Source organism: Paecilomyces variotii (genome assembly GCF_004022145.1).
Source record: "Paecilomyces variotii strain CBS 101075 chromosome Unknown C8Q69scaffold_4, whole genome shotgun sequence".
In the NCBI taxonomy this organism is placed as follows: Eukaryota; Fungi; Ascomycota; class Eurotiomycetes; order Eurotiales; family Thermoascaceae; genus Paecilomyces; species Paecilomyces variotii.
Window position 1 is genome coordinate 179,714 of NW_021167143.1, and position 27,771 is coordinate 207,484.

Here is a 27,771-nt window from a genome sequence, read left to right on the forward strand (position 1 = left end):
ACTTTAAGCTGTTCGTTGAGGAAAGATATTATATTCCTACAAACAATCAGAACCACGATCCTTTGACTCGGCGGGATTTTTCTTCGCGGCCGTGTTTGTTGTATTCTAAAAAAGGAGATTGCTATTTCCATCATAGTGTCTTCCCCCTAAGGATCAAATACACACGGCGAAAACAGTGAATAGGCCAGTCAGTCTTAACTACCTACTATTGCTCTCTCCGACCAGCGTTCTTCCCTGAGTCTTTCATCAGAGAAGCGAGTCTCAAAAACTTCATCTTTCGTGAACCATTGCCAGGCAGAGTCGAATAGACCAAGCCAAGACTGCCCAGCCATTCCAAACCCTAGTTATCTATCATATACTCGCTAGTTAACATACTCCAGACCCATCACAAGGGTGAGGCGGTACGATATACCATACCATGTATTGTACACAATGTATATGTATATGTATACGTATATGTATGTAGGTGACGTATAACGTGAGCTGACGTGCATTTGCAAAATTATTTTATTATTATTCTTGTTTTTTTTTTATATTTCTTTTAAGTATGATAGGTGAGTGACAAAAGTACCTTACGTTAGATTAGGATTACATATTGCATTAAATGCAGAGTGAGCTGAGGAATGGATTTACTATAGTGCTTTGTGAGGGTATGTAGTTAGAGTTAGTAACTTATGAAATGAGATGTATATTTGGATAAGACTTATTGGATATTTTACTCCGAGGGGAAGCGGGGGGAAAAAAAAAGAAGGGGAATACTACGGAGTAGACTACAAGAATGAGAAATGAGAAGAAAAGTGTTTTCATTGGGTAGTACTACCTAGATAATGCAGGGTATGCGTTTTTTTTTTCATGGATCTTCCATTGGACTCGTGGCTATATGAATTTCATCTTGTGTTGCCGCCTTACAAATTGCTTGAACTGACTCTTGGCCCCTTGTTTCCCACCCCCCCCTGCTCTTCTTCTTCTATGATGATTGCGAAGGAGGGAGAACCAGGCTAGCTTCACCATGGGCGAACAAATCGAAGCTCTCCTCACTAGTGGCGGTCATGGGAGGACTAGGGGTCGAAGTCGTCGACTCCTGCTCCGTACCGGGCACACGACGCTCAGAGGCCAGCTCCCAGCGTCGCTCACCAATCCACTCGAGTCCATCCCCGGCACCTCGACCACCAAACTTCCGACGTGCCTTCTCGCGCTCTTGGAGTGGTAGAGTACTGGTAGGCTCTGCGCCGGCCTCTGCAGCTGGGTCAGGCAGAAGGTTTCTCTGGTGCCATTCCCCGACAAACATTCCGTCAACGTCGACCTCTTTTCGGACCGCCAACCAAGCATCCATGTCAGCGCCGTACATGCCGTGTAGTTCCTTACGGCCAGTGTCAGTCGTGAAATTCTTCGCCCAGTGCGGCTTTGCGCCCATGGAGCGCATGAGCCATTCAAAGGCCATGTAGTACTGGTGGGTGCAGGGAGGGTCGCGGAGGTATGGACGATACAACGTAGCATTCAGGTAAAGCGTAGGGCCGTAATGACAGGTAGGGTCGAGATATGGCCGCGGAGAATCGGTCAACGTGGTATCCGCGACGCGGACTTCGATCGGGCAATGGACATACACTCCTTTCGAACTGTACGGGATCTGCGCTGTCTCCTCGTCGCCATTGAGCCACGCAGACAAACGAGTGAGCGCTTCAGGCCCCTTCTCCAAGGGTAAAGCCCACTCGTTGACAAACTGAGAATACAGGCAGTCCATCAGCAGACCCTCGCGGGCCGTCTGCACGGCCTCCGTCACCTTGGCGCCTGGTTTAAATCCGTATTGCATGCCAAAGACAAACCACTCAATCCATGGCAGGATCTGGGGAACATAGTTCGACAGCGCCAGCAGATTGTGGTAGATCTGGTATCCCAACCACCGTCCGTAGAACGTCTGCGGAGGCGGACGCAGCGGCTCCTCTGTCTTGTCTGCTCGCCAGACGATCGCCTGCTTGAGATACGGCATCCACCAGACACGCACAAACTCGTGCGACGTCCAGAGATCGGATGACCACTCATCCAAGACCTGCGACAGCGGTCGCAACGTCTGTTGCCATTTGACCTTGAACGTAGGTTCTGCCTGGAAGGTCACCTCGACGACGATGCCCAGCGCGCCCAACGAGACCAGCGCCGCTCGAAAGAGCTCCTGGTTGCTGGTCGCGCTGCAGCGCACCGTCTGGCCGTTCGCCAGCATCAGCGTCAACGACAGGATGCACTCAGACAACAAGCCATGTTTGAGCGAGCTGCCATGGGTTCCCGTCGCGATAACGCCTGCAATCGACTGGCTGTCGATACTGCCCAAATTCGAAAGTGTCAACCCGTACTTCTCCTCGAGTTCCCTGCCCAGGTCTCGCAACCGGATTCCTGCCTGAACAGTGACGATCTTCTTGTCTGCATCGACGCTGAGGATGCTGTTGAAGTCATCGAGATTGACGAGCCAGGATGACGTGCATGTCAGATCAGACGGCGAATGGCCGCTCCCGACCACAACGATGCGACGACGACAGCGTCTCGCGAGAGTGACGATCTTCTCGATCTCCGGCAGTGAGCGCGGTCGAATGTAGAGCTCAGGCCGTGCGAAAAAGGTGCGCGCCCACGTGTGGTGCAGATGCGCAGTTGAAGCGCGAAAAGGCACTGTAGGGTCGAGCCGCGAGAGCTCGCGGGCAATGGTGGGGTCCATCTCGATGTCAGGAAGAAAGAAAAAAAAAAGCTGATAAGAGAGCGGGGAGGGGCGTTCAAGACAGCATGCTGTCAACAGAAGACCAAATATGCTGAAGATGGAGTCACAGCTAATGGAGAAATCCCAGAGTCCTGGTGATAAGAAGATCCAAGTGAAAAAAGAGTGAGCCAAAGGCGATGGCGACATCAGCAAGACGAAACAAAGTCCGCCAAGTCGAATCGGGAGAATCAGGAACGGCGTCCGCGTGGTCGCATCATGAGAGAAACACTGGCCTCACACGCAGCTGGAGAATATTTAGCTGGAGTCTTTGTAGACAGACCTGTTCTGTTATGTATAGAATCGAGATAGACCGCTGCTTATTCTTATGTTTGTACTGTAGCATCGGATAATCCATTGTGACATGTCATGATGGCTTCAAGCCAGTCGACCAAACGGGAGAATCCTCCATTTGGTCTGCCTGGATCTGACATTATTATTTCCATAACAAGAGACCATGACCCGATCAGCACTAACAAAGTCAGGATTGGAAACGATATGCTTAATTAGTTAAACGCTTGTATTGACTTATCTGATCTATGCCCCACCGAAACTCTACTCGACATTCCAGTCCGCTCGATGAGATAGGTAGATAGATAGATGTATGTATGTATGTTTGTATGTATGGAGGTAGCGAGTACAGTATACAGAAAAAAATCCCAGAGAAAAACGAGCAAACACTGATGCTTCAAGGTAAGCCGGAGCGGATAGAAACAACGCCCATCGTCCATGCAATCCCCATCCGCCCTCCTGAGACCCCAAAACGAGTAAAGTAATTTATACACGAACAATGTAACACGATGACCCGCTCGACTGAGACCTCACAAGTCACTGTACACCACCCACCGGGAAATGCTGCCCATGACCATGTACAACCAGGGATGCAAAAGGACCAAAAAAGAGACCTTCACAGAGAAACGCCATCCAATCTACCCAGAAGGACGCAACACCTCTCACGACCGAATGGCTTCGATGGCAGCGTTCAGTGGGAGCACCTTGACGGCCTTATTCCAGTCACGCCGATCCCATTTCCGAAACACCGTTTTGCAGGGCTCCGGCACCCCGCCGATCGCGACGTAGCTCCTCGGGATGAACGGCCGGTCTTCGAGAGAGACCGCCATGATGCCGTATTCGTGCGCGAAGAACAGCGCCGATGCGAAGTCGGCTGACCGGGACGACGCATGTTCACCCACGATCCTGCACAGGAAACGGTTAGCAGTGGAACATGACTCATTAGGAATCAGAGGATACTTACACATAAAGCTCGAAGAAGGCATCAAGGATGTAGATGCCTTGGGGAGTAATATCTTTCTGGCAGAACGGTTCAATCTCCTGTACAACGTCGTTGGGTCGAGTGATCGGGGATGATGAGCTTCGGCGGCTCCAGAAGCCTGTCCGCTGGCCCAGCTCGTGGTCCACCCGCAAAAGCCGGTAATAGTATTGTCCGTACTTCGGTTTCAGGCTCCAGTGGTCTGCAGTCAGGTACGAGGCCGTTTCCTTGTGGTCAGGGAAGATCTCAAAGAAGCTGCTGGGTTCCTTGCCCTCGTCCACCTCTTCAATCTCTCCCGTAAGGCCAAGGTCCATTCCGATCAATCGAGCGCCGCCGATCTCGTCCGCACCGCTTCCCTGTCCCTTCCACAGATAAAGCTTGCCAAATCGTGCAGAGATGACAAACGGATAACCCGAGCACAGATTCTTGCGGGAGAAGTCCACTTCGTCAAAGACGATCTGGCCAAGGTGTCTCCGTCCGCAGAGCATATACAGCGCAGACGAACTCGAGCGCGAGCTCGATCCCCGGCGAGTGATGATGATGCCTCCCAGAGCCTGGATGAAATTGGCAGTCTCCTTGCCTTGCAGCATAAGCTCGAGCTTGCAACTATGATCCCGTGCGACCTTGCGAGCGAACAACTGCGCATCTTCAATGGCCGCTTCTCCGACGTCATCTCCACACCACAGATGGACCTCAGACTTAGTTGCATCGTAGGCCTCGAATACGTGGACACACAAGTACATGCTACCCTCGTACAGGATGTACTCCTGGTTGACAGGCAAGTCCTGCTTCTTCCCATCACCAGTAATCTCCCAAATTTGCTTTCTCAGCGTCCGGATCTTCGGACGCTCTCGTGAGTTGAGAACCGTCTGCGGATCAATGTCTACCCTGTCGCTGGGTTTCGGGAAAGTCTCGAAGAAACGATGAATGGTCTCCGTAGATTCTGTCGTCCGCGGGATGGGCGACGTCAAGGATGGTCTTCGGTTGGGATCGACATCGGTGTCGATGGATATCCCGAGGGTCAAGGCGGCCTTCTTCGGCGGCACAGGCAAGGACGGCAAAGCCTTGTTCTGTGGTGACTTTGGGCTCACATCACCCCCTACAATCCCAAGGCCAACATCTGACTTCTGCTCCCGGCTCTTCCATGGCTCAAGCCGGCTTTCAAAGCTGGTGACAAGCGGCTTGGGAGACGGAGTGGGATACGTAGGAGATTTCGACTGGCCATTTTGAGGAGTGATAGCGGAAACAAAAGGCAGTCCTACAGACTTCGGCGGGGGTACCGGCGGTTGACCATGCGTGGGATCGTCCTTTTCTTCACGCTTCTCCTGAGGTTTGTCCTGAGGCTTCTCCTGAGGCTTCACTTCAGGCTTCTCTTCGGGTTTCTCTTGGGATGTGGAGGCAACAAAGACCTGGGAGGAACGCCCCTCTGCCGCCTCGTCATAGCGCTTCGAAGGAAGCAGTTCACCATCCTGATCTACAGCATCTTGTTTTGGTTCTTGTGTTAAGTTAGATGCCGCTGTTGGAAACGAGGCCTTTCTCAACTCGGGAGATTTGGTCGCTACCGCTGGTTTCGGCCGTTCATCAGTTGCTTTCCGCGGCGGCGACTCAGGCACTCGCTCTTTGAACGAATCCCTTGACGCCAATGGCTTGGGGAGCGGCCAACCAGCATCCTTATCGGTGGGACGAGAAGTGAATGACTGTCTCTTTGCTTCCACCAGCGCAGACACCCGCTTAGTTGGCGCCGGCTTGTCTTCTTCTGGAGGAGGACCATTGGTAGGACCGCTAGTAGTGGTGGCTTCAGAAGTTTTAGGCAACCTTCTCTTGGGTCCTCTCGCACGACCTTTCGTCATATGCGTCAGTGGTGCCGAAGAAGTCGATCCTCCCTGCTGCGACGACGAAGTAGGAGCAGGTTCTGTAGAGGCCACACTCGATCTTTCTGCACCCGCGCCTGGTGGACCTCGAGATAGGAAACCGGCTAGGGCAGGGTTTATTCGGTCTGCGAGGGTTCCTTTAGTAGCAAGCCCTTGAGTTGCAGCAGCCACCTTGGCAGCTCCCGCTTCATTCCTCGATGGCAAAGCACGAACCGATTGGATTGTCTCCTCACTCGAGTCCTTCTTCTTCACATCCGCCTCCGCAGCACCTGACTCTGCTCGAGGGCTCGCATCCTTGCCTTCTTCAGCGGTTTCTACATTTGTCGCATCTAAGACCGCCCTTGTCGACGCAGCTCCCGGGGACTTCAGTTCTTGACTATGGTTGCTTTGTTCGGTCGCAGATGACGGACGTTCTCGCCAGGACTGGGTGGACTGGGTGGATTGGGTGGACCCGCGTCGGTCGAAGGCAGGCGAAGATAGACCGCTGGAAATATTGCTATGAGAGCTATCAGATCTGGATAAATTATTCCGTCTCGCTATGGCTTCCGGTACAGTCGGTTCTGGCGCAGGTAATTCCTTGTCTCCAGTGGCTGATCGTCGCAAAGACCCGCCGCTTGCTTTCATCGCTTCTTTCTGCTTGATGATACTTTCCTTCAGTGGATCGACCCTGGGCGCCTTCTTGAAGCCCCCCGTATTGTTTAGACCTGCTTTACCCCTCAGGATATTATCCTTGAGCTCGTCCGGAGGGACATAATTCTTGGTCTCCGCCTTTCGTAACTTCCCGAAAACATTTTTGAATTCTGGCTCCTCCTGAGCCGGCTTGTCAGAAGGGAGCTCTCGTCGCCGTAAATTGGCTCTGAAATCCATCGCCGGTGATTGTTGCTTGGGCTTAGGTGAGAGGGCCTCCAGACCTGAAGGACCTGACAAAGAACCTGACAAAGAACCTGGCTTCGACGAAAGCGCAGGTGGAGAGGGCCTGGGCGGCGGAGTGGCATCCTTTGGGGGTTTCGAGGCTTCTTCTCCCTGGGTGTCTTTGTCTTCCGGCTTTTGCGGGGATTCCTTTGGAGGTTCCTCCTGGCTTCCGGGGGACGGTACGTCAGTGTCCTTATCCGCCGCTGGCTTGGCTTCTAGTTCCTTAGTCTTATTTCCTTCGGGGTTATTGAGGGTCTCTGAGATTCCGCTAATGCTTGGTTTTTTGTAGTGGCTCCCTGGAGCAGGGGAGCGCTGAAGACCGGTCGGCGTCACATCTTTGAGACTGCTGCTAGGTCTTCCGAGGTCCACACTACCCCTCGACCGCCGGTTCTGGTTGAGTTCTTTTAACCAAGCCGGGGGTTGCGCCGTCGTAGAAGCCCTCGGCTGCTTGGGAGTCTCTGGTCGATTAAGTGCACTTTCTAGCCACGATGCCTTAGTGGGACTCCAGCGCTTAGGGTCTATGGACTTTGTAGGCGAAGGGCTCCTGGGAGACAGAGAAGGAAGGCTCTCCACCTTGGAGGACGATCTGGAATGCGACGGGAAGAATGGCTTAACGAAGCCTTCGTTGGCGGTTGACTCGCCTTTACTGCCTTCCGACGTTCCGGGTCGATCGGTGCCCTTCATCTGGTGGACAACTGTTGCCTCACTATGGCTCGAGCCCGGACGCGATGTTGAGAGCGGAGAGCTCTCACGAACGAATTTGGGCTCCGTAGTGGACAAATTGGAGTCGCCCAAAGAGGCAGATCCAAAGCCGCTCCGGGTGCTCATGGTGGAGTTCCCCCTGTTCAGTCCCGGAGAGGCTTGGGCGCTCCATCGCTTCGTAACACTGTCCGAGCGTCTCATCATGGCGCTTTGAACGAACCCACCCAACCCCTTAGTCGGCGATACGGGCCGCTCAGGGGAACCACGTCGCTGGGACGGCGACAAGGGAAGAACTGGACTTTCTGGGGGTGATGATTCCGCCTGTCGCGCTTCCAGCTTCGGAGGGTTCGATAAAGCGAAGGGTGAACCCAGTCCTCCTGCGGTGGACACTGAGGAAACGCTGGAATAGCGATTGCCCACGCTGTTGGTTCCAAAGGTCGAGCTTGCTCTCGATGGCGACCGCGATCTATCCTCTCCCATGTCCTTCTCTGGCTCCGTAGTAGTAGACTCCTCCTGGCCCAATCCCGGTAGTCTTGTATTGCCGCTGATCGAGGCTGTATCTGACGTCGCGTCTTCGGGGCTTTTTCGTAGGGCTGGCGATCCCATCTCACCGTCCGCCGTCTGACGAAACCAGGAGGGGTCCTTTGACACCGGTGAGGACGCAGCCTGGCTCTTTGACATCTCCGGCTCCTCTCCTCCAATGGCGGCGCCGAGCTTCAAGCTGCTTTCACGAGTGGGCGAAGACAACCCTGATCTTAGATTTAGATCTCTCGATCCAGGACGTTGCTGCCAGGAGAGTGTCCCCCTTCTTGTTCTTCCGGACATGGTTCTCTCAGAATTTGGTGCTGGTGACGCTGCTGCCGACTGATCTCTCGATCTTGGCGTGGTCACTTTATCCTCTGTCGCGTCGAGGGTGTCCTCGTCGCGTTTGGGGGTTGGACTGGAGGTCGCGTCTGGTTCTGGTGTCTGGGATGATGGCCGCAGGCTCTCTGGCGGATTGATGGCAGACGAGCCCACTGAGAGGCTCAATCTCGATATGTCCTGCAGTAATGGGGAATCTTTCGTGGGGGAAATGGATCGCGCTCGTTCTGTATGGTGTCGAAGCACATTAGAAGGTTAGCTCAGTGTTGATGTTCTCGTTCCTGTTACTGGTCCTGGTCCCTCTGGGTGACAGCCGGAGAAGAGGGGCTGTTGACCAGAGTCATCTTATTATAATAACACACGGGAGGACGCCAGCTTACCAGCTCTTCTCGCCTGTCTCTCCTTCCGACCCTGCAGGATCTCCTCCTCCAACTTCTTAGTCCGCTCTTCATCCTCCTTGTCACGCTTATCTCCCAACTCGCGGATGCGGAGCAGGAAGTCATTGACATCCTCCGCAGCGTCATGCTCCGCGGTGGGTGCCATGGTTGATAGGAACCTGTACACACGAAACACAGGGCCTGGAGAGGCGGGGGTGTTACAGGACAGACGACAACGACAACGACGACTTAACAACAACAACAACTCTCGTCGCGCTCTCTTCCCCTGGGACCTCTGGATCTTAAACACTGGAGGGGAACACTGGAGACGAGGAGCCTAAATTCCCCTTCATGGTGGACCCTTTGGCAGGGCGGAACATTTGGATTTTGAGAACGACCTCTCGCCCCACCGCGTGCCCATTCTGGTTCTGCTGGCAGCCCGACTGATTTACTCTAGACTAACTAACTAACTTACTTACACCGCCCTTGGAGAGAGACAGAGAGAGACAGAGAGAGAGAGTGGATTATTATTGCAAATTGGCACATCATTCCTGCCGGTGCCATTCGTCCACGAGACCTCTCTTTCTCTGCGTTGGGCTGGAAGAGAAATAATAATAGCTGAAAATTACTCTATCTACAACATCCGGCTGGGCCACTGTTTTCCTCTTACTCGATTCATCGTGTTTATTTTGGCTGGCTCAAGTGGAGCTCAGCTGAAGGCGTTCCGCACTTGCGATCTCTCGTCTCGCCGCCGCCCGGGAGGTTTTCCACTGCGACAAACCAACCGCAGTCCATCACCGTCGTCCTAGAGTAGATCGCTTGTTCCGTAGATAGGCTTCCTTTTTCTGCGAGAGCCACACCAAGCGGAAGGGTAATCACGTATTCTGACAGGTGCGGAAAGATCGTCTTGAGAGGATCCGGGCCCCGTTTGGTACTGTACTTAAATGAGACTCAATGGTTGATGGATGCTTCTGCCGTGAAATCCCTATGCGGAGAACGTGGATTGCATTATTGGTTCCCTCGACGGGCATAAACGGTCACGGGGGTGGACGGACATGTAGCAATATCCTACGTAGACTGCATTCCCTCAACTCAGAGATCATAAATGCGGGATATGAGAAACTCTACTTGAAGCGTCAAAAGTAAATCATCAGCCGATGGCAGAGAAACCATATCGTTGATACATCACTCAGCAGGACGTTTCTGCTCCTCTGTGCCTGGCAGATACCTGATGAAACTGCAGGACATCGAGTCGACAATACATTAGCTGCCTTCGCAGTAGATGAGCCTAATAGAAATCAATAGATCGATGCACGCCAAAGACTAACTATCCCGACTTCAATAGAGGAACAATCGGTCTTTTGCATCCTGTACCACCCATTCCAGGCCCTCGTTCAGATTCACCCCGGTCATCGCGCTGCACGGCAGGATCGTCCATTTGTGGGTCTTGATCGCATCTAATTGAAGTCCCTGTAGACCAGCATGAGTTTCATGGCTCTCGAGTATGGTCCAGAATGGGCTGCAAGACTACCAGCTGGAAACATACCTCACGAATATCCTCCTCAGTCATACAGCCCGCAACATCTGTCTTGTTCAAGAAAACCAGGAGACTGGCTCCCATCAGACGCTAGGGACTGGGTCAGCCGCAGTCACACACCCAAAATAGAAATTCCTTGGCGATGCAAGTGCCTACCTCTTCGAGAAGCAGGCCAGCCAGTTCGTCGCGACAATCGTCGATACGGAGGCGATCTGTCGCGTCTACGACCCAGATCAAGGCGTCAGTCTTTTCGAAATAATTCCTCCAGTACGATCGGAGGGTCTTTTGGCCTCCAACATCCCCTGTGGCGATGAGGTTAATGTTTCTGTGGGCGGATCAGAGACCGAGCTGGCCTTACATATATTGAGTTTATATCTGTTGAAATTCAGTGATCTAATTGAAAATGATGACAATGGCATTGTACTCACCCTTGAAAATCAATGGTCTTGATGATAAACCCCAGGGTTGGGCTCACAGTCGTCACATCCTCATTCATGATCTTTTTCACAATGGTCGTTTTACCCGCATTATCCAAACCACTAACATGCAAATCAGCAGATTGTCCCATCGGAGGACTCACTAGACAAACAGCATCAATATTCTCATCTCCTTGTCCTTTAGTCGCGCCTTCCGAAGTATAGATAACATCTTGACTTCTGTTATCGTGTGGGCGGGTGTCTCATGCAAAGGTGTATGTGCCGAAAGATGGTGTTACTCATGAGGACGGCGTCCTCCGTCTTCTTTCAGGCCACAACATTGCATGAGCCACCACAACACTCCACAGCAACCAACCCCTCCTGAAAATTCAAACAATGAGAGCTTTTCATAAAGGTCCCCTTGTCATGGGATAATGTTTTTTTCTGTCTCTGCTTCATCATCATCTCTCATCCTCGAAACCTGCATGGTTGCTAATCTCGTCTTTCTGTATCCCCTGTCTGCAGCAACACAAGAACGCGTTAAAGATCAAGATCCTCGTGTCTCTTTTTGTCTCAAGACTCTGCTCAGCGTATCTTTACTCTTATGTCTGAGTTGGCCTCATTCTTCTGAAGCAAACCCAAGCTTCATTCGATCGCGTTGATATTGCCTTCTGTTGTCATTACCCGTTCGTGGTCTCACCATGACTAGCACTCGATCGGAAGACGGTGACGAGGATAATGCAACCATATGGGCCCGTGTAAAAGCTGCGAGAGTACGTCTTTCATCCGAGACGGACTTCTATCGCAATTACGGTTTACCTGTCGGGTCGCAACCCCAAGCAAATACCGAAGAGCATCAAGCTTCTTCGAGGGACAGTGAGGGCGAACCTCCCAAAGTCCCTACTATCAGTGCTTCAGATGAAGCAAGTGAGAAGCAGCCGGAGACCTGCCCTGCAGAAAGTACAGCGAATGTTCCCGAAATCCCTACTATCAGTGCTTCAGATGAATCAAGTGAAAAGAAGCCTGCAGAAAGCGAAGCGAGTGTCCCCGAACTCCCTACTATCAGTGCTTCAGATGAATCGAGTGAAAAGAAGCCAGAGACTTGCCCTGCAGAAAGTGAAGCGAGTGTCCCCGAAATCCCTACTATAACTACTTCAGATGAGATAAGTTACAAGCAGCCCGAGCCTTGCTTTCTGCACAGTGAAGCTGAACCCAATGATATCCCTACCATAACTGCTCCAGATGAGGAAAGTGAGAAGCAGCCAGAAACTTGCTCAGCAGGAAGTGAATGTTTGCCATCTCCACCCGCAACAGTGACATTCCAAGATACGCTTTCTGTCGCTGGCCTCGATCAGATACAAAGCCAGCCGCACGAGGTTGGCTCTCCACAAGTCAGTGCTACACAGGAATCCGTTGCTCTGCAATCTATTCCCTCCACGAAGATAGAAGGTAGTTTCATTGTCATCTTACCTTCAATCTAGCAATACTGATTCAATAGGAACAGATTTAGAACCGCAACCAGCCTCCAGGATGCCTGATTCCGACGATTCTGATGTAGTTATGCTACGTCCTAGAAATCAGAACTCGAGCTCACAGAATCAGGAAAATATCCGTCCGACTGGGACAGAGCCCGGGAAGCACAAGAAAACACATTCGCAGAGGCTCAATGGGCGAAACGGGAAACGTAACGTTCTGAGCGATAAGATCACAGATGGACCCAGTAACACTCCAGTAGAGCATATCTCCACTGCGGGAAACACTGGACCAGAGGATCTAACAAGCCAGCCTCGATCTTCTTACAAGGTCGCACCTCCTGAAGTGCAGGAGGAACTCAAGAAGCTTCAAGAAGAAGCCTTGGCCAAGGCCATTGAGCGGCGCTTTGAAGTAGTTCTGAACTCGAACCCCGAAACTCTCAATGTGGTCAGGGAAGGCCCTGGAACGGATCCTGAGAGCGAAGAGTTTCTTAAAATCGCAGCTTTCAGGACTATCAATGTTCCTGGAAACAGACCAGAGTCGTCTAACGTCTTATCTAGGAGATTCCGCTTTCCCCAGGACGTCTCGGAGGGCGAACGGAAAAAGCTGCAATGGAGCTTCTACTCTCGAGATACTCCTGCGTATCCTACATTCGACAAAGGTGGCAAGTTTATGATCTCCACACAGCCAACTGCTGAATCTGAAGAGAGGTCAGCTTTGCTTGCCTCCTATGACGATGGATCATCAGTCGGTTTAAAGCAGCCTCCGCAGCCTCCCCGGGATTTTCCAGATGAGATCTGGGACGGTATACCAGCAGACTGGCTATTTCGCCCAAGTTACTCTGAGACGAATACGAACTTAGAAAGATACAGACAGTGGTTTTGGCGCTGGCTAGATTCCACAGTGGTACTCGCCTACCCTGTCGATATCTATCATGAAGCTTTCTTCGATGGAACAGCCCACACGGATGGGGAGCGAGGGTTATTCATACCAGACATCGAGAGCCACGATACCAAGATAGACATGACGGACGAGGAGACACGCCTTCACTATAATGAAACCGGCGCGGGGTACATCATCAACTACAGGCTGCATCTGCTAAAGGAAGCAGAGGAAAAAGGAGCGCGGGTACGGAGAGAGCGCGGGGTGTATCTCGAAAGTTGTCTGAACCACGAGGAGCCAAATCCATATGTGCCAAAGGCAAACATATATCTACGCCCAGCTGAGAACAGGGATGTTCCCGGGCTCCTGGAGCTGTGCAACTGGTATATCCACAACACGGCTCTGTGCGCTGACCTTGAGACCCTTACCCGTGCTGAAATGATCCAGCGAATCGCCGACAGCAAACAGGAGAAACTGCCGTTCATTGTGGCCGTTGAACGAAACAACAGACATGCCCTTGATCACCTGGAACGAGTCTTGGGATACGCACTCGCAACGGACTATATGGGGCAGACTACAGCAGGACGACATACGGTCGAACTAGAGGTCTTCGTCAGCCACGGAAGCAAACGACTCGGGGTCGCCCGCTGTCTTATGGATAAACTTCTTCAAGTGTGTGACCCGACTTACGTGCCCCATTTGGGGTACTTCTTCGATTCGGACTTAGATGACCGCCCTGGATACGAGTGCGGCGGACGCAGGATGCTTGCACGTCTGATATTCACATACTGCTTCTCAGAGGACGATAAATCAGAGTACGAACGGGTTAAAGAATGGCTAAAGGGAGAGTACAGTTTCTATGAGCAGGGTTTACTCAGGGGGGTCTGCGTGAAGTTCGGCAAGTTGTAAGTTGAATTTCCCAAAACTGACCTGTACCCGTTATTTAACAACCGTGCTAGGCATAATGTCAGTTATCTTGTCCGCAACGTCGCGAATTTTACACCATGAGAGCATACGATCCAGTGTCTGTCCAGTACGTTGCAACTGGTTATTCTTAAGTTGATGTACTATGATCCATAGTGGTCACAGTACTTGCTCTTTTGTCGACCCAAAAAAAAGAGATGAAAAATAACGATCTGATCCCCTATGAAAAGAAGCAATGACCCCTCCGGCTCATAGACTCGGGTCATCGAACAATAGCAGCAATAGAGCTTTCCAGACACATTCCGGTCTTGATCTACTAATATCCCAAAAGCACTAGTCTTCCACCTCTTGTGCCTTATTCGGTTTTCTTTCTCATGCTTTTCCTGTGTTTCCTCTACCAGCAAAGGTGATGTCTTTCGGGTCCATTCTCCTATTTTCCCTTTGATGATTACAAATTGCAACTGGTCGTCCTCTCTCCTGAGATAGAACTCAATTATGTACAATAGAAAAGCCAAAATAAATTGCTTTACTCTGAGGATAATACAGGATTTCGATAATTCTCAAAAGCAACAGCATTTAATGTATGCGATCATTGTACAAGGAGAGTTAGAAAGCTGAAGGCTAACCTAATCGGGCAACCGAGACGCTGCCGCCGCCTTTTTCTGCCGAATACAGCTTCCTCACCGCCGGCGCCTCAGATGGGCGGGCAACTTTTTTTCTGCTAGCTCGAGATTATCATTGCGGAGGACAATCATCCCCGAAGGATTCTTCGAATCCTCTTATTGAATCCTTATTTCCTCTTTTCCTCGAATTGATAAGTCGAGGGCTTTCAATCAAATTCGGCAGTTATATTACTGCGTTCCAATCACTTGCTGCAACGCTTGGCATTTCGGACTTTTTTTTTTCTCTCTTGCCCGATTCGATTTCACACCAACCGCTCGTTTGCTTGTCGAATTGATCGAGCCTGGAAAGAGAGAGAGAGATCATTTTCTCTACCAGGTATTACTCGTCACGATCATAAATAATCTCCGGATATACAAGTACATATCCCCATAACGAAGGACAAGAGAGAAAAAAAAAATGGCACCGATCTCTACAAAAAAGCGAAGTCGCGAAGACGACGACTTCGTGCTCACACTCTCTGACGATGAGAACCCTGTTGATGTCGGTGAATCCGAAGAGGAGGTCGATGGAGATGAATTCAGCAACAAACCAGCCACGAAGACATCCGGGACGAAACGGAAGCGTGAAGCCAACGATGCTGCTACGGGAAAGGCACAACAGAAGAAGCAGAAGAAGCAGAAGCGGAAGCAGGGCGGAAAAGGAGCCAATGATGGAGAGGACGAAGAAGTGGATGAGGAGGAGGAGGAGGAGGATAATGCGCTGGCGGGTGCGGAAGATGATGGTGCGTTGAATCCGGATTTCGAATTCGATGTCGCTGGCGCGAGTAATCGGGGGGTGGTTGAGGATTTTGATGGTTGGGTTATGGATGGGGTTAAGAAGAGTGGTGGTGATAAAAAGGGGGTTGATATCGATGCGATTATTGAGCGTAGGAGGGAGAGGAAGAAGGATGCGGAGGAGAGGAAGAAACGGAAAGAGCAGAAGAAAAAGGAGAATGGAGAATGGGATCCTGAGGCGAGTGGTAGCGAAGGAGAGTCCGCAAATGCTGGTGAAGACGAGGAGGATGAAGATGCTGAGTCTGTGAACTTTGAGGATGACGAACTCCTCGCAGAAGACGGATTTGGTATGGGTGCTGGCGATGCGAAAGAAAGTGACGATGAAGATGAAGAGGATAAGGGAAGTGGCTCGGATTCTGAAGATGGCAAGGAAGACGGAGATGATGATGATGATGATGAAGATGCTGCTTCGGACAATGACTCGATCGCCTCTCCAGTTGCGCATCCCGACGACGAGGCTTCAGACTCGGACGACGAAAGCGTGGATGAGGAAGAAGCCGAGAAACGCAAGGCTTTCTTCGCTCCTGAAGAGAAGTCAACCGACAAGTCGGATGATAATGCCAAGGGGTCGTTCCAGGACTACAACCTCTCTCGTCCCATCCTTCGCGGTCTGGCTGCGGTTGGCTTCTCTACTCCGACTCCCATCCAGCGCAAGACCATCCCGGTGGCCCTGTTGGGCAAGGATATCGTTGGAGGAGCTGTGACAGGTTCCGGAAAGACTGGCGCATTCATTATTCCTATTCTCGAGCGTCTGCTGTATCGGCCGCGCAAGATCCCGACCAGCCGTGTTGCGATTCTGATGCCCACTCGTGAACTGGCTGTCCAGTGTTACAACGTTGCCACGAAACTGGCCACCTTTACAGACATCACCTTCTGTCAGCTGGTCGGTGGATTCAGTCTGCGGGAGCAGGAGAACGTGCTGAAGAAGCGTCCGGATGTGATCATTGCTACGCCTGGTCGATTCATCGATCACATGCGGAACTCTGCCAGCTTCACAGTCGACACGCTGGAGATTCTGGTCTTGGATGAAGCTGACCGGATGCTGGAAGATGGATTCGCTCACGAACTCAACGAGATTCTGACTACGATCCCCAAGTCGCGACAGACCATGCTCTTCTCTGCCACCATGACGGACACCGTCGACAAGCTTATCCGAGTTGGACTGAACCGACCCGTCCGGCTGATGGTTGACTCCAAGAAGTCTACTGTCACGACGCTGGTGCAGGAGTTTGTGCGGTTGAGGCCCGGTCGAGAGGGCATGCGATTGGGCTATCTGATGTATCTGTGCGAGGAGATCTACACGGGCCGAGTGATCATCTTCTTTCGACAGAAGCGAGAAGCGCATCGGGTACGGATTGTATTCGGTCTGCTTGGGCTCAAAGCTGCCGAATTGCACGGTAGCATGACCCAGGAACAGGTAAGACTCGGGATTTCTACGGATTTCGGATCTACAGCTAACTAAACGTGATTATCTAGCGTATCAAAAGTGTCGAAGACTTCCGTGAGGGGCGGGTAGCCTTCCTGCTAGCGACCGATGTGGCCTCTCGTGGTCTGGATATCAAGGGCGTCGAAACGGTCATCAACTACGAGGCTCCCCAGTCGCACGAGATCTACCTGCACCGTGTTGGTCGTACAGCTCGTGCTGGCCGATCTGGTCGCGCCTGTACCATTGCCGCGGAGCCCGATCGTAAGGTGGTCAAGCAAGCCGTGAAAGCGAGCAAGGCTCAAGGAGCCAAGGTGGTCAGTCGCGTGGTCGAGCCAGCTGTCGCGGACTCGTGGGCGAAGAAGGTTGAGGCCCTGGCAGAGGAGGTCGATGAGATCCTGAAGGAGGAGAAACAAGAAAAGCAGCTATCGCAGGCCGAGATGCAAGTGAATAAGGGAGAGAACATGCTCAAGCACGAGCGCGAGATCATGTCCCGGCCCAAGCGGACGTGGTTCGAGACGGAGCGGGACAAGCAGATGGCCAAGAAGGCGGCGCTTCTGGAGCTCAACGGCGAGGCAGGTTCGAAAAAGAAGAAGGTCAAGCTGAGCAACAAGGACAAGAAGAAGCTGGATGCTTCGCGGGACCGTCACGAGGGACGAGTGTGGAAGAAGGGACGCGCAGAGCGAGAGGCTCCTCAGAAGCGGCCGAAGAAGGCCGGCGCAAAGAAAGGGAAGAAGGGCAAGAAATGAGTGGGATCTGGGTTCATGAGGGAGTCTGAGTCATTCTGGGCGATGATAGATAGTTAGATATCGCCATCTGTTTCCTTTATCTGTCTCTGTTATCTGTTCATATGACAAAAATCAATAATGCCCTGTTTATAGAAGAAGAATATCAGATTCCCGCGCGGCATCTTGCATCTTGCAGCCGACGCCAACCGAGAGATCCCTTGATGGTTGCCGTGCTAGTGTCCTGGTGCTTCCTGTGAACCTCATATAGTGATTATAGTATAATAAATGACCAACTCCGATGCTGGCCGCAGGGAGCACACGGGCCAATCCGGCATCGAGCTTAACAACCCCGCCTCCGCTGTCGGAGTTGAAAAAAAAGGATTCACCAAGAAGCGTCATCGCTGTTGGTTGCTTTTAAATCGTCTTCATCCATACCGACTGCTGCCTTTCTTTTCCGTCAGTCTGACTATCGTCCATCTTATATTTTTTTTATTTATACTTCCCATCTGGAGGTTCCCCGTCAATTGGGACTGGTTCATCTCGCCCCCTCCAGCGATCGATCCCATCCCGCTTTCTTGACTCATCCCCCGCTGCCGACTCCGCACCCGCCGTCAAGATGCCTATGTATGACTGCTCGTCCACGACGATGCTGGGAGATGTTCTGGAGAGAAACTGACAACGAGGCAGGCTCAAGGATCCCTCCAAGAAATATAAGAAGTTCCAGCCTCTCCATCTGCCGGACCGGCAATGGCCCAACAAGACCCTCGACAAGCCTCCCCGGTGGCTGGCCACCGACCTGCGAGATGGCAACCAGAGTCTGGTCGACCCCATGGTAAGGGAGTGCCGATGATGCTGGTACATGGATCTTGGTCTTGGTCGTTTGGCTGACCCTCCTCTAGAATGGTGAACAGAAGTTCCGTTTCTTCAAGATGCTGGTAGACATCGGCTACAAGGAGATCGAAGTCGCCTTCCCCTCCGCCTCCCAGACTGACTTCGACTTCGTTCGTCGCCTTGTCGAGACCCCCGGCGTTGTTCCCGACGATGTCTGGCTTCAGGTGCTGTCTCCTTGTCGTGAGGACCTCATCCGTCGTACGGTCGACTCCCTCCGCGGGGCCAAGAAGGCCATCCTGCACCTGTACCTGGCCACAAGCGAGTGTTTCCGCCGTATCGTCTTTGGCATGACCAAGGAGCAGAGTATCGAGCTGGCCGTGCGCTGCACCAAGTTTGCCCGCTCAATCACAAAGGATGACCCTTCGATGGCCGGCACTGAGTGGCTCTACGAATTCTCCCCCGAGACCTTCTCTGATACCGACCCCGACTTCGCCGTTCAGATCTGTGAGGCTGTCAAGGCCGCCTGGGAACCCACAGAGGACGCACCCCTCATCTTCAACCTTCCAGCGACGGTCGAGATGGCGACCCCCAACGTCTACGCTGATCAGGTCGAGTACTTCTGCCGCAACATGACTGAGCGCGAGAAATTCTGCGTCTCTCTTCACCCGCACAACGACCGCGGCTGCGCCGTGGCTGCTGCTGAGCTGGCCCAGATGGCAGGTGCCCAGCGAGTGGAGGGTACTCTGTTCGGTAACGGAGAGCGGACGGGTAACGTGGACCTTGTCACTCTCGCCCTGAACCTCTACACCCAGGGAATCCACCCCAATGTCGATTTCTCTGATATCAACTCGATCATCAAGGTTGTGGAGGAGAGCAATAAGATCCCCGTCAATGAGCGGTGGCCATACGGCGGCCAATTGGTTGTCTGTGCCTTCAGTGGTAGTCATCAGGATGCCATCAAGAAGGGCTTCAACCTACGGGATAAGGCCGGTGCGTCGGAAGACAGCCGTTGGGAGATCCCCTATCTGCCACTAGATCCCCAGGATATTGGACGGAACTACGAGGCCGTTATCCGTGTCAACTCGCAGAGTGGAAAGGGAGGTGCTGCCTGGGTCATCCTCCGCAGCCTCGAGCTGGACCTGCCGCGTGGTCTGCAGGTGGAGTTCAGTAAGATCGTCCAGAAGGAAACCGAGGCTGTCAACCGCGAGCTTCGTCCCAACGAAATCGTCGCCCTCTTCGAGAAGGCCTACCACCTCAAGACTAACCCCCGATTCACTCTCATTGACTACAACATCACGACCGACCGGTCCCAGTCTCCGGCGCCCCCAGAGCCCGGCAAGGCCCTCAATACCAAGAACCTTAAGCGACGCTTCACCGGTATCATCGAGATTGACGGCGTCCAGCACCCGATCACGGGTGTTGGCCCAGGTGCCATCTCCTCCCTGGCCAACGCGCTCGCCACCCTCGGTATCGACCTGGACGTGGTCGACTACAAGGAGCATTCCATCGGAACCGGTCGTGACGTGAAGGCTGCGACATATATTCAGTGCACAGCAGCAGGCAACCAGGATAGCGTCTGGGGCGTTGGTATCCACCAAGATGTTGTCCAGGCTAGTTTGATTGCTCTGTTGAGTGCTGCGAGCTCGGTAAGTAGCCAGTAGAATTTAACCTCTTTCCACCTGCTAGAGAAAATCCTAATATATCTCAATAACTAGTTCCTGACCTCCCGCGCTGGTTCCCCTGCTCCCTTCCGACCTATTCGGACGGTGGCCTTCTCCGAAGAGGATCTCGAGGCTCTCGAGCAGCTCAACAACAACGTCGATCTATCCCGGACAGCTGCAGGTGACGAAGCCGCCCAAGCCGTCCAGAAGCAGAAGGTCGATGTAGAGAAGTTGGCACAGCAGGTTGAGAATCTCTGATTTATTTCCTAGATCTATTATTCTCACATCATCAGCACGAAAATTAGAATGACGACTTTAATTCATGTTTTTATCCTTCCATAATGTGACAGCGACGTGTTTGTTTCTTTTTTTCTCTTTTTCTTTTTTTTTCTCTCTCTCTCGGGTACACTCCTCATCTTCTTGCACATATTTCTTTCTGGATCAGTATTGTGGATATTATGGTGTAGTCAGCATTGGCATAGGATAACTAACTATGGGAGAATTCATAGGAGAGGGGGTCAGCAATCGAAGGATTGGAGGGGCACAAAACACAATTACAGAGGTGATAACTAGCATAGATAGGCAGAACGAAAAGTTTTTTCTCTTAGCACATTATTATTTTATGTACAGACGAATATTAAAGGGAAACGAAAGTAAATCAGAGAAGTTTGTACTTGAAAGGTATATAATGACAAATTACTTAGTCCGAGCTAGAAGAAGTATATTCTCGCTATCCCGAACACATCGAGAAAGGGAAATAAAATTAGTTGCATCGGCCCAGTTAAGTTCAATATAGTAACTAATAATACTATGCTTAGACTAGAGTTTTTATTCTGATTACTGGCGATCATAACGATCCTGGTCTAGTATTAATTAATATGAATCGTGAATTGAAGGCAAGGACATTTGACCTACCCCATCTGATCTAGATATCTGAGAGTCTTAGTTAAGAGGGAGATTTAGCGCAGTCCCGAAAATTCCTTCCAAGGTGAAATCTGCAGATAGACCGAATAGGAATGAATGAATAGTGTATTATCACAGTAGAATGGTATTATGCGTACACGGAGAGTATACAGACATGCAGGTCGTTGAATTTTTTTTCTCATGACGGACATCAGGTGACACATAGATGAATTGAAAACAAAAAACAGACAACATGCGACAGATCATAGGAAAGAAAAGAGAAAAAAGAGAAAAGAAAAGACAAGATTCACCTCGAGAAGAGGGTAAGTCAAGTCAGAAGTTTTCAACACGGCGCCATAAAAACAGTCGGAGGACCCCCCCATTCCATCGTCGCTTGCTGCAAAGACTGCTGTCTCAATGTCGCGAATCATGTTTCGGCCCCGTTATGCTCTTGCTTCGAGAGGTCCCACGGTCTTCAATAAAAGTCATAGTCGCTACCGTCGTACCTCTTCCTCACTATCGAGCTGTTCGTACTCGGGCTACGACCGACACCATCCCCATCTCCCTTGCCCGGGCTATTGATACCCAGATGCTTCTGATACAGGAGAGCCTCCTGTGGCCACTCCTCTTCACTCTCATTATGCTCTTCGTGTTTGGGCAGGGAGCCTTGGCTCAGTGACCTCTGTCCCTCCTGAGCGCTAGAACCATCCTCGGAGATCTTCAGTGCGCTGAAGCCGGCCGGAAGACTGCTGTTACGCCGCTGCTGACTGGGCAGAGAATCACGTCCTCGCGCAGGCATCGAGGCCACTGCGTGCAAAGGATCCTTGTCGGGTACCGCTGGCGGTGTCTCTACAGGAGGACTGAGTTCGACGGAAGGAATATCAGCCTGGCGAGTCGTGTGCTCGCTTTCCCCATCTCTGAAGTCTGATCCAAAATTCAGGCCAGTAATTGTAGATGGGCTATCATCTACATCCGGGTTCATAATGCTCAGAGGGGCCGGTGCCGGGATCTCATCGTCAAAGTCAAAGTTCGGTTCGATATCCGAACTCACCGGAGCATCAGTAAGTTGATAGCGAGGAGCGTTGGCCAGCGCTTGATACTCCTCGTCGTACTGCTGGTAGGCTTCTTGCCGCTGTTGCTCCTCCTCCTTCTCCTTATCCTCCTGCTGCTGCAGCTCTTGCTGTTGCTGTTGCTGTTGTTGCTGTTGCTGCTGCTGCAGTTGTTGTTGTTGTTGCTGCTGCTGCCACTGTTGCTGCATAGACGCCTGACTGGCCACTCTAGAAGGGGGTCCTTCAGGTCCTCTCACTTCTTGACTTTGGGCTGGAGACCTTGGTACCGCCATGAAGTCACTATCAGGTGCCATAGTTGACCGTCGCGTGCTGTTGCCCATCGTGCTGCCGGGCTTTGAACTCCTACTGGAGCGAGGCTCCGGAATCTCTGCAATTTGAGTATCGGAAGCGTCTGCATCACGAATGCTGAATTGGGCAATCGTCCGTAACTTTCGCGTGACCCAAGATGCTAGAATCTTGCCTCTCTGCTTCTCGCCCAAACGAGACTTCGGGAAATCTCCTTGAGACACGAACGCGACAATGTCGACAATCACTTGGTGTTCGTTCAGAATCGTGTTCACGATAACAGGCACGATCGAAGCCAGGTACGCTTTCCGCGTCACTTCCACCAGAACCACGACGAGACCTCCGGCTTGGAAGATAGCACTATCCGAATTGTTAGCGTGATTGTTCCACACAATGTTACCGGCCGTCAACCTACCATCCTCCTTTGACAACATTGCGATGGCACTTCTCTACGGAATTTTCAATGTCCATCGGGAAGTGGTTGAGCCCGTTGATTTCAAAGGTCTCTCCAATGCCTCCCAGGATGAAAAGCACTTGCATCTCGACAGGCTGGCCGCCGTGGCCGATGGGCCTAGTGACTGTATGAAGGAAACCGAGGTCTCCTGTGCGCACGTATGGCACGCTCGTATCGCCATCAATAACTCTGCCGTTGAATCGTTCGACATCGATTTCCTGTTTGGTGCCATAGAAGGATTTCGCACAAGCGTCCGACTGCACCCAGATCTCACCATATTCACCGGCATGACATAAAGTGCATGTCTCCGGGTTGACAATAGCTATCTGCGTATTGACAGGTACCATTCCGGAGTCCTGTACAAAGAGAGCGGTAGGATCAGTGTCTGGGTCCACGGGATATACAAGTCCTCGACGAAGAGCTCGAAGGTCGAGGTAGAGTTCGATGGGCTCAATGCACATGTATGACCTCGTGACAATCATAGGATTCAAAACGTGTGAATAAACCGTGTTGATTGCAGTCCGGTCCAGACTGGCAGCGGCAAAATGGAGCCGCACCTTCTGGTCTATAAGGCAGAATCAGTACAATGGTCGTTGACACCCGAAGAATGCATAGGGACTTACAGATATCAACTCTGGGTCTGCCTTCTGCTGATATCATGAGATTCTTCAATTCCTGGAGTTGGAACCCTTTCCCGGGCATTGTGCTCATGGCGTAGTCCAGCATCTGACTGGTAGCATATGTGTCCTTGATCTTGTAGCGGGCCAGAGTGACGAACAGGGACGAAGGGTTCTGCGCAAAGTCGACTGGAGAGACAAGATATGTTGCAGCACCTATATTACATCAGCTTCCGGGTTTAAACTGCTAGAACGACACATATAACTTACCCACATATATGCCCATTAAGCAGGTATGCAAGAATCCTATGCCTAGAGTGCTGCGGACACTTCCGAGAATGGGCCTGGAGCTCGTCATCTGACAAGTCTCTTTTTGCACTTTACACATGCCCATGATTGTATCGTGGTTAATCTGGACTGATATTCGTCTCTGATCTGCTGTCCAGTAGGTCCAGATCACCGCTGGTTGATTGGTCTCGAGCCAGGATGGTTTGATTGTGAATCCGAGGTCTCGGCAACCGTGAGACTGCTTGGGAGGTTTGGTAGTGTTATAAATGGCCGGGACACCAATGCGAAGGACCTGAGCCGATTGTTTGATATGCTGCGAAACGATCTTCTGCTTCATTACATGGTCGACATCATTGTTGACAATGATCGCCTTCACCTGGAAATCCGCAATGACATGGAGGAATGCGGGCGCATCTTCATTGAGGCGATTCTGGTCGATTGGGGGCATTGGAATCGCTACCACTCCCAGGCAGAAGCATGCATGCACCGCACATACGTATTCTTCCGAATGAGTATACATCAACACAACATGGTCACCCGGACGGACCTTGACTTTGTTCTTCAAGTAGTTTGCGACAGCAGCAACTTTCAAATCGAACTTCTTCCATGTAACTCCCTTGCCCTCACGGCCACGTCCATCGATGGTGCAGTAGGACAGTTCTTCGGCCTGTCGTGAGACACGCCACTGCAGAAGATCAACAATGGTCGAGAAATTGTTCAGAGGAGTAGAGGTGCGATCGTCCATGACGACATCCCGATAATCCACACCAGAATATTGCTTTTCCTCCATCGCCAAAATTTCTTGTCTTGCTGAGGAAGACATGGGAGACCAAATGCCACCGACCGGGTCAACTCCTAACGGCAGGTTCATCACTGCCCTCTCAACACCGAATTTGACGTGTACACATGGAAGAGTACCCATATCGAATTCCTTCCGGCATAGCATGTTACCAATCTCCTGTCTTCCATTCTTGGCCACCCGAGGAAGAGTGTTTGGGGCCGTAACCATGACACAGTACACCCGTAGATGATGTTCTTGGTAAAGCACTTCCATACAACGTTCTGCCAAAGAGTCTAGAAGGGCAGTGTCCAATTGCTGCGGAGGCCCGCCGGAAGTTGTTGGCGCCGTCGAAGCAGAGAACGACTCGAGGACGACAATCGGCAGATGTTCTTCATTAACAAATACGTCGAAAGCTGAACAGTCGTGGATTTTTGGCACGTTCTTTAAGATGCTGATAATTAGATGCTGCACGAAGAAGTAGCGGTGCTCCACAATCTCCTGCCCGTGCTCAATCCACTCGACCTTCTGGCGGAGTCGGTCTTCGTACAGACCAAGGACGAATATCTTGCCTTCGATGACACAACCGAGCAGACCTGTTCGGAGGAATTCAGGTTCTACCAGGACCGGTGTAGGATTACCATCTTCAAATTTGTAGGGGCGCGCATGGAATATGGTCTCTGTATGTTTGGGCAACGCCCAGAAGCCACCGGAGAGGGACGGTGAGTCGACCCAGATTTCGCCAACAACGTTCGGCGTACACAATAGATTCGTCTCTGGGTCAACGACAGCCAGTGTCGCATCAGGGATGGGATAGCCGAATGCGCCAACTCGGACAGCGTTTGGTATGTTATCGGCAAGCTTTCTGGCATCCTCACCCATGGCCAGGACTACTACTTCATTGCTCTTCAGAGCCTCTTTGTCGAGCAACACCTCTGCGAGTTCGTTACCCCCTTGCTGCTTCGGGGCAGGAGCTGGAGTGCCGCCAATAAGACTGCTGCCGAATTCGTTTTTGTGTTCAGCCTTTTCATTTCTCTTTCGCTGTTCAGGAGGTTCGACTGGGTCCATCTCGTGGGTCAGAGGACATCCCATCCGCTCCTCGCCTCCTAGCCAGTCCCGGATACTGATCACCATTCCACCATGTTCTGGCAAGCATAGCATGGGAGCGACAATCTCTCTAGCTCTGGGGTTTCTCATCGGGCGAAGCCATCTATCCGCAAGAATCTCATGAAATTCAGGATCAACAGTGAGGGTATCAATGAGACAAAGTTTCACGCTTCCAAAGTTGGGCTCAGAGTTCTTCTTGAAGTGTCGCGTTGACATCGGATCTTGCTGATAGTTGTAAGCGACTCGCTTCAAACCGGGGTAGTCGGCCACCATCAGCGTTGCCCTGTATTTGGTAACCAAGTGGGCATAAAGTCCAGGGGTATCAACCGCTCGAACTTCAAGCCAAACTGTCGTGTGACCACCGTAGACAGTAAGCAGAACGCCCATAATCATACCAATGCTCTGTCTGGGATCCAGGTAGCTGATGATCGTTTCGCCGTGGCCCCTCCCGGTGAGGACGCTCGTCTGGTGCTGTGCGGCGCTGCTCGAGTTCCCGGGTACCGTTGATATAATTGCACTGAGACACGCCATCTGGTGCATGATTGTCCGGTGGCTCATCACGACACCTCGAAGATCGCCCGTGGGTGCCCTTGAGAATTCAATATACGCTAGGTCTGGAACCTGAAGCGGAGGAGCATCATCTTTTTTCTTTGGGTGGTAACTTCCGAATTCGTTCGTCTTCCACCACTCGACGCCCCTAGGCCAATTGAGTTTCTGCGTAGTAATCTCCCTCTGGAAACTCTTCAGATTATTTTCCGTCGTCAGGGCAAGGTGGGCCTGGGTAGATGTGAGGATCACGTTGAGACTCGCGTAGTCTTCTAGGTTGTTGATAGGTACAGCGACAACGCCCGCAATGAAACAGCCCATCAGCGCAACGGCAAATTCGATGATTTCCGCATCTCTGTAGATCAACGCAACCCGATCTCCACGGTAGAGATTGCTCTTGTCCCGAATCACCTGCGCCACCTTCTCTGCTCGGCTTGCGAGCTTCTCCCACGTGATGGAAGCGATTTCCTTGCCCTTCTGATCGAGAACCCAGTACGCCGGCTGTTTCGGGTGCGTTCGGGCGCGATGACGCAGGACAGCTGGGAGGTTATCGAATTTCGACATCAAGGTGTTCCCATCGTGGGGGTCGTATACTGCAAATGGAACATCGCGAGGCTCCAAAGGCAAGAGGTGCTCAATTGGTCGTCCGTGAGACAGATCGGTAGGAGGGACTAACGGCGGAGCCATATTTGCGGTAGGCGAAAAAGCATCAGACTGAGAATACCGGTGGTACCCGCCATCGTAACTATCTCTGTAGTCTTCATTTTGTTGACCAGCGAAATCCGAAAAGAAGCCTTGCTGAGATTCCAGCATGGTCGACTGTCTCGTGTCGTAACCGCTCGACGGCCGTTCCGTGTAGCCAGGCTGGTTACTGGGGTTAAATGCATAGTTCTGGCTCAGCAACGTCGCCGTTCTGGAATCTGGGTGATGGGGTGCAGGAGCAGGTCCTTTGGGTAGGAAGAGAGAATCGTGGGAGGCCGAGGACGGTATCTCTGCGTTCCCGTTAAATCGTGGTATATACTCCTGGCTCGCTCCGCTGAATCGTCGATCGAAAGAGGGCGCAGCCATGCTATCTCGTCGTCCAGGAATCAATTGACGTGCGATGCCTGCGTTCGAGTTTCCACTGCTCAGAGAGTATGAACCACCGCTGGTGGGACGTGTTGTCGCTGCGATGAGAGAAGTGGCCGGGGAGCCACCACTGCCTGACAAGGATTGTGCCGCATTAACGCCCGGGGTCTGATTGCCATTATGGAATCGGGAAAGGAGAAGGGTGCGGCGTTTCTGATATCTTTCGCAAGTCAGCAAGGTCCAACTTGGGTCCAACCGTCCATCAGAGAGCTCCGACACGATCCGTCTCGTCTTAGACTGCTTCAATCCGGCGGCGATACGGATGGCACATTCGATCCCACATACCCTTTTTCGGTGATATCGCCCTCCTGTGCATGAACGTACAAGTTAGCATCTCCTAGGCGTGAAACAGATACAGTCCAGTCTGCACGAGGGACCCCGCCAAACGCCAGCGATCAACGGTCTTTCACATACCGCGAATTCCTGCTCCAGGGCCTGCAAAGCAGCCTGGATGTCTTCCTCAGCCATGTTCGCAAAAGCACCGTCTATTTATTCAATGGTCGAGAAGGGTGTCATTCGAGGGCGCGTTCGAG

The 27,771-nt window shown here is 51.9% G+C and overlaps 6 protein-coding genes across 6 annotated transcripts; 2 read left to right on the top strand and 4 right to left on the bottom strand.

Moving 5' to 3' along the window:
* Positions 1 to 788: 788 nt before the first annotated feature.
* On the bottom strand, positions 789 to 2,730 carry C8Q69DRAFT_463277 (putative sugar 1,4-lactone oxidase). The gene has a single exon (XM_028630363.1). The coding sequence runs from the start codon at positions 2,699 to 2,701 to the stop codon at positions 968 to 970; it is 1,734 nt and encodes a 577-aa protein (XP_028485600.1). The 5' UTR covers positions 2,702 to 2,730; the 3' UTR covers positions 789 to 967.
* Positions 2,731 to 3,903: 1,173 nt separating this feature from the next.
* Positions 3,904 to 8,477, bottom strand: C8Q69DRAFT_226081 (hypothetical protein). Its single transcript, XM_028626339.1, has one exon. It carries the CDS (start codon positions 8,315 to 8,317, stop codon positions 3,989 to 3,991), a length of 4,329 nt encoding a protein of 1,442 aa, XP_028485601.1. The 5' UTR covers positions 8,318 to 8,477; the 3' UTR covers positions 3,904 to 3,988.
* A 1,591-nt stretch (positions 8,478 to 10,068) lies between these two features.
* Positions 10,069 to 10,915, bottom strand: C8Q69DRAFT_486085 (ADP-ribosylation factor family protein; the record flags this gene model as incomplete). The annotated part of the gene is made up of 6 exons (XM_028631879.1): positions 10,069 to 10,200; positions 10,277 to 10,357; positions 10,424 to 10,569; positions 10,626 to 10,642; positions 10,696 to 10,806; positions 10,857 to 10,915. 6 exons carry the CDS (start codon positions 10,913 to 10,915, stop codon positions 10,069 to 10,071), a joined length of 546 nt encoding a protein of 181 aa, XP_028485602.1.
* A 1,245-nt stretch (positions 10,916 to 12,160) lies between these two features.
* On the top strand, positions 12,161 to 14,202 carry C8Q69DRAFT_226026 (hypothetical protein). Its single transcript, XM_028626338.1, has one exon. The coding sequence runs from the start codon at positions 12,214 to 12,216 to the stop codon at positions 13,945 to 13,947; it is 1,734 nt and encodes a 577-aa protein (XP_028485603.1). The 5' UTR covers positions 12,161 to 12,213; the 3' UTR covers positions 13,948 to 14,202.
* Positions 14,203 to 14,559: 357 nt separating this feature from the next.
* C8Q69DRAFT_491253 (2-isopropylmalate synthase) lies at positions 14,560 to 20,672 on the top strand. The gene is made up of 5 exons (XM_028632138.1): positions 14,560 to 16,836; positions 16,896 to 17,503; positions 18,258 to 18,402; positions 18,470 to 20,047; positions 20,117 to 20,672. Exons 1-5 carry the CDS (start codon positions 15,043 to 15,045, stop codon positions 20,318 to 20,320), a joined length of 4,329 nt encoding a protein of 1,442 aa, XP_028485604.1. The 5' UTR covers positions 14,560 to 15,042; the 3' UTR covers positions 20,321 to 20,672.
* A 768-nt stretch (positions 20,673 to 21,440) lies between these two features.
* Positions 21,441 to 27,706, bottom strand: C8Q69DRAFT_443698 (putative AMP-binding protein; the record flags this gene model as incomplete). Its single annotated transcript, XM_028628938.1, has 6 exons — positions 21,441 to 22,680; positions 22,736 to 23,339; positions 23,398 to 23,607; positions 23,662 to 27,398; positions 27,524 to 27,546; positions 27,653 to 27,706. 6 exons carry the CDS (start codon positions 27,704 to 27,706, stop codon positions 21,441 to 21,443), a joined length of 5,868 nt encoding a protein of 1,955 aa, XP_028485605.1.
* Positions 27,707 to 27,771: the final 65 nt, after the last annotated feature.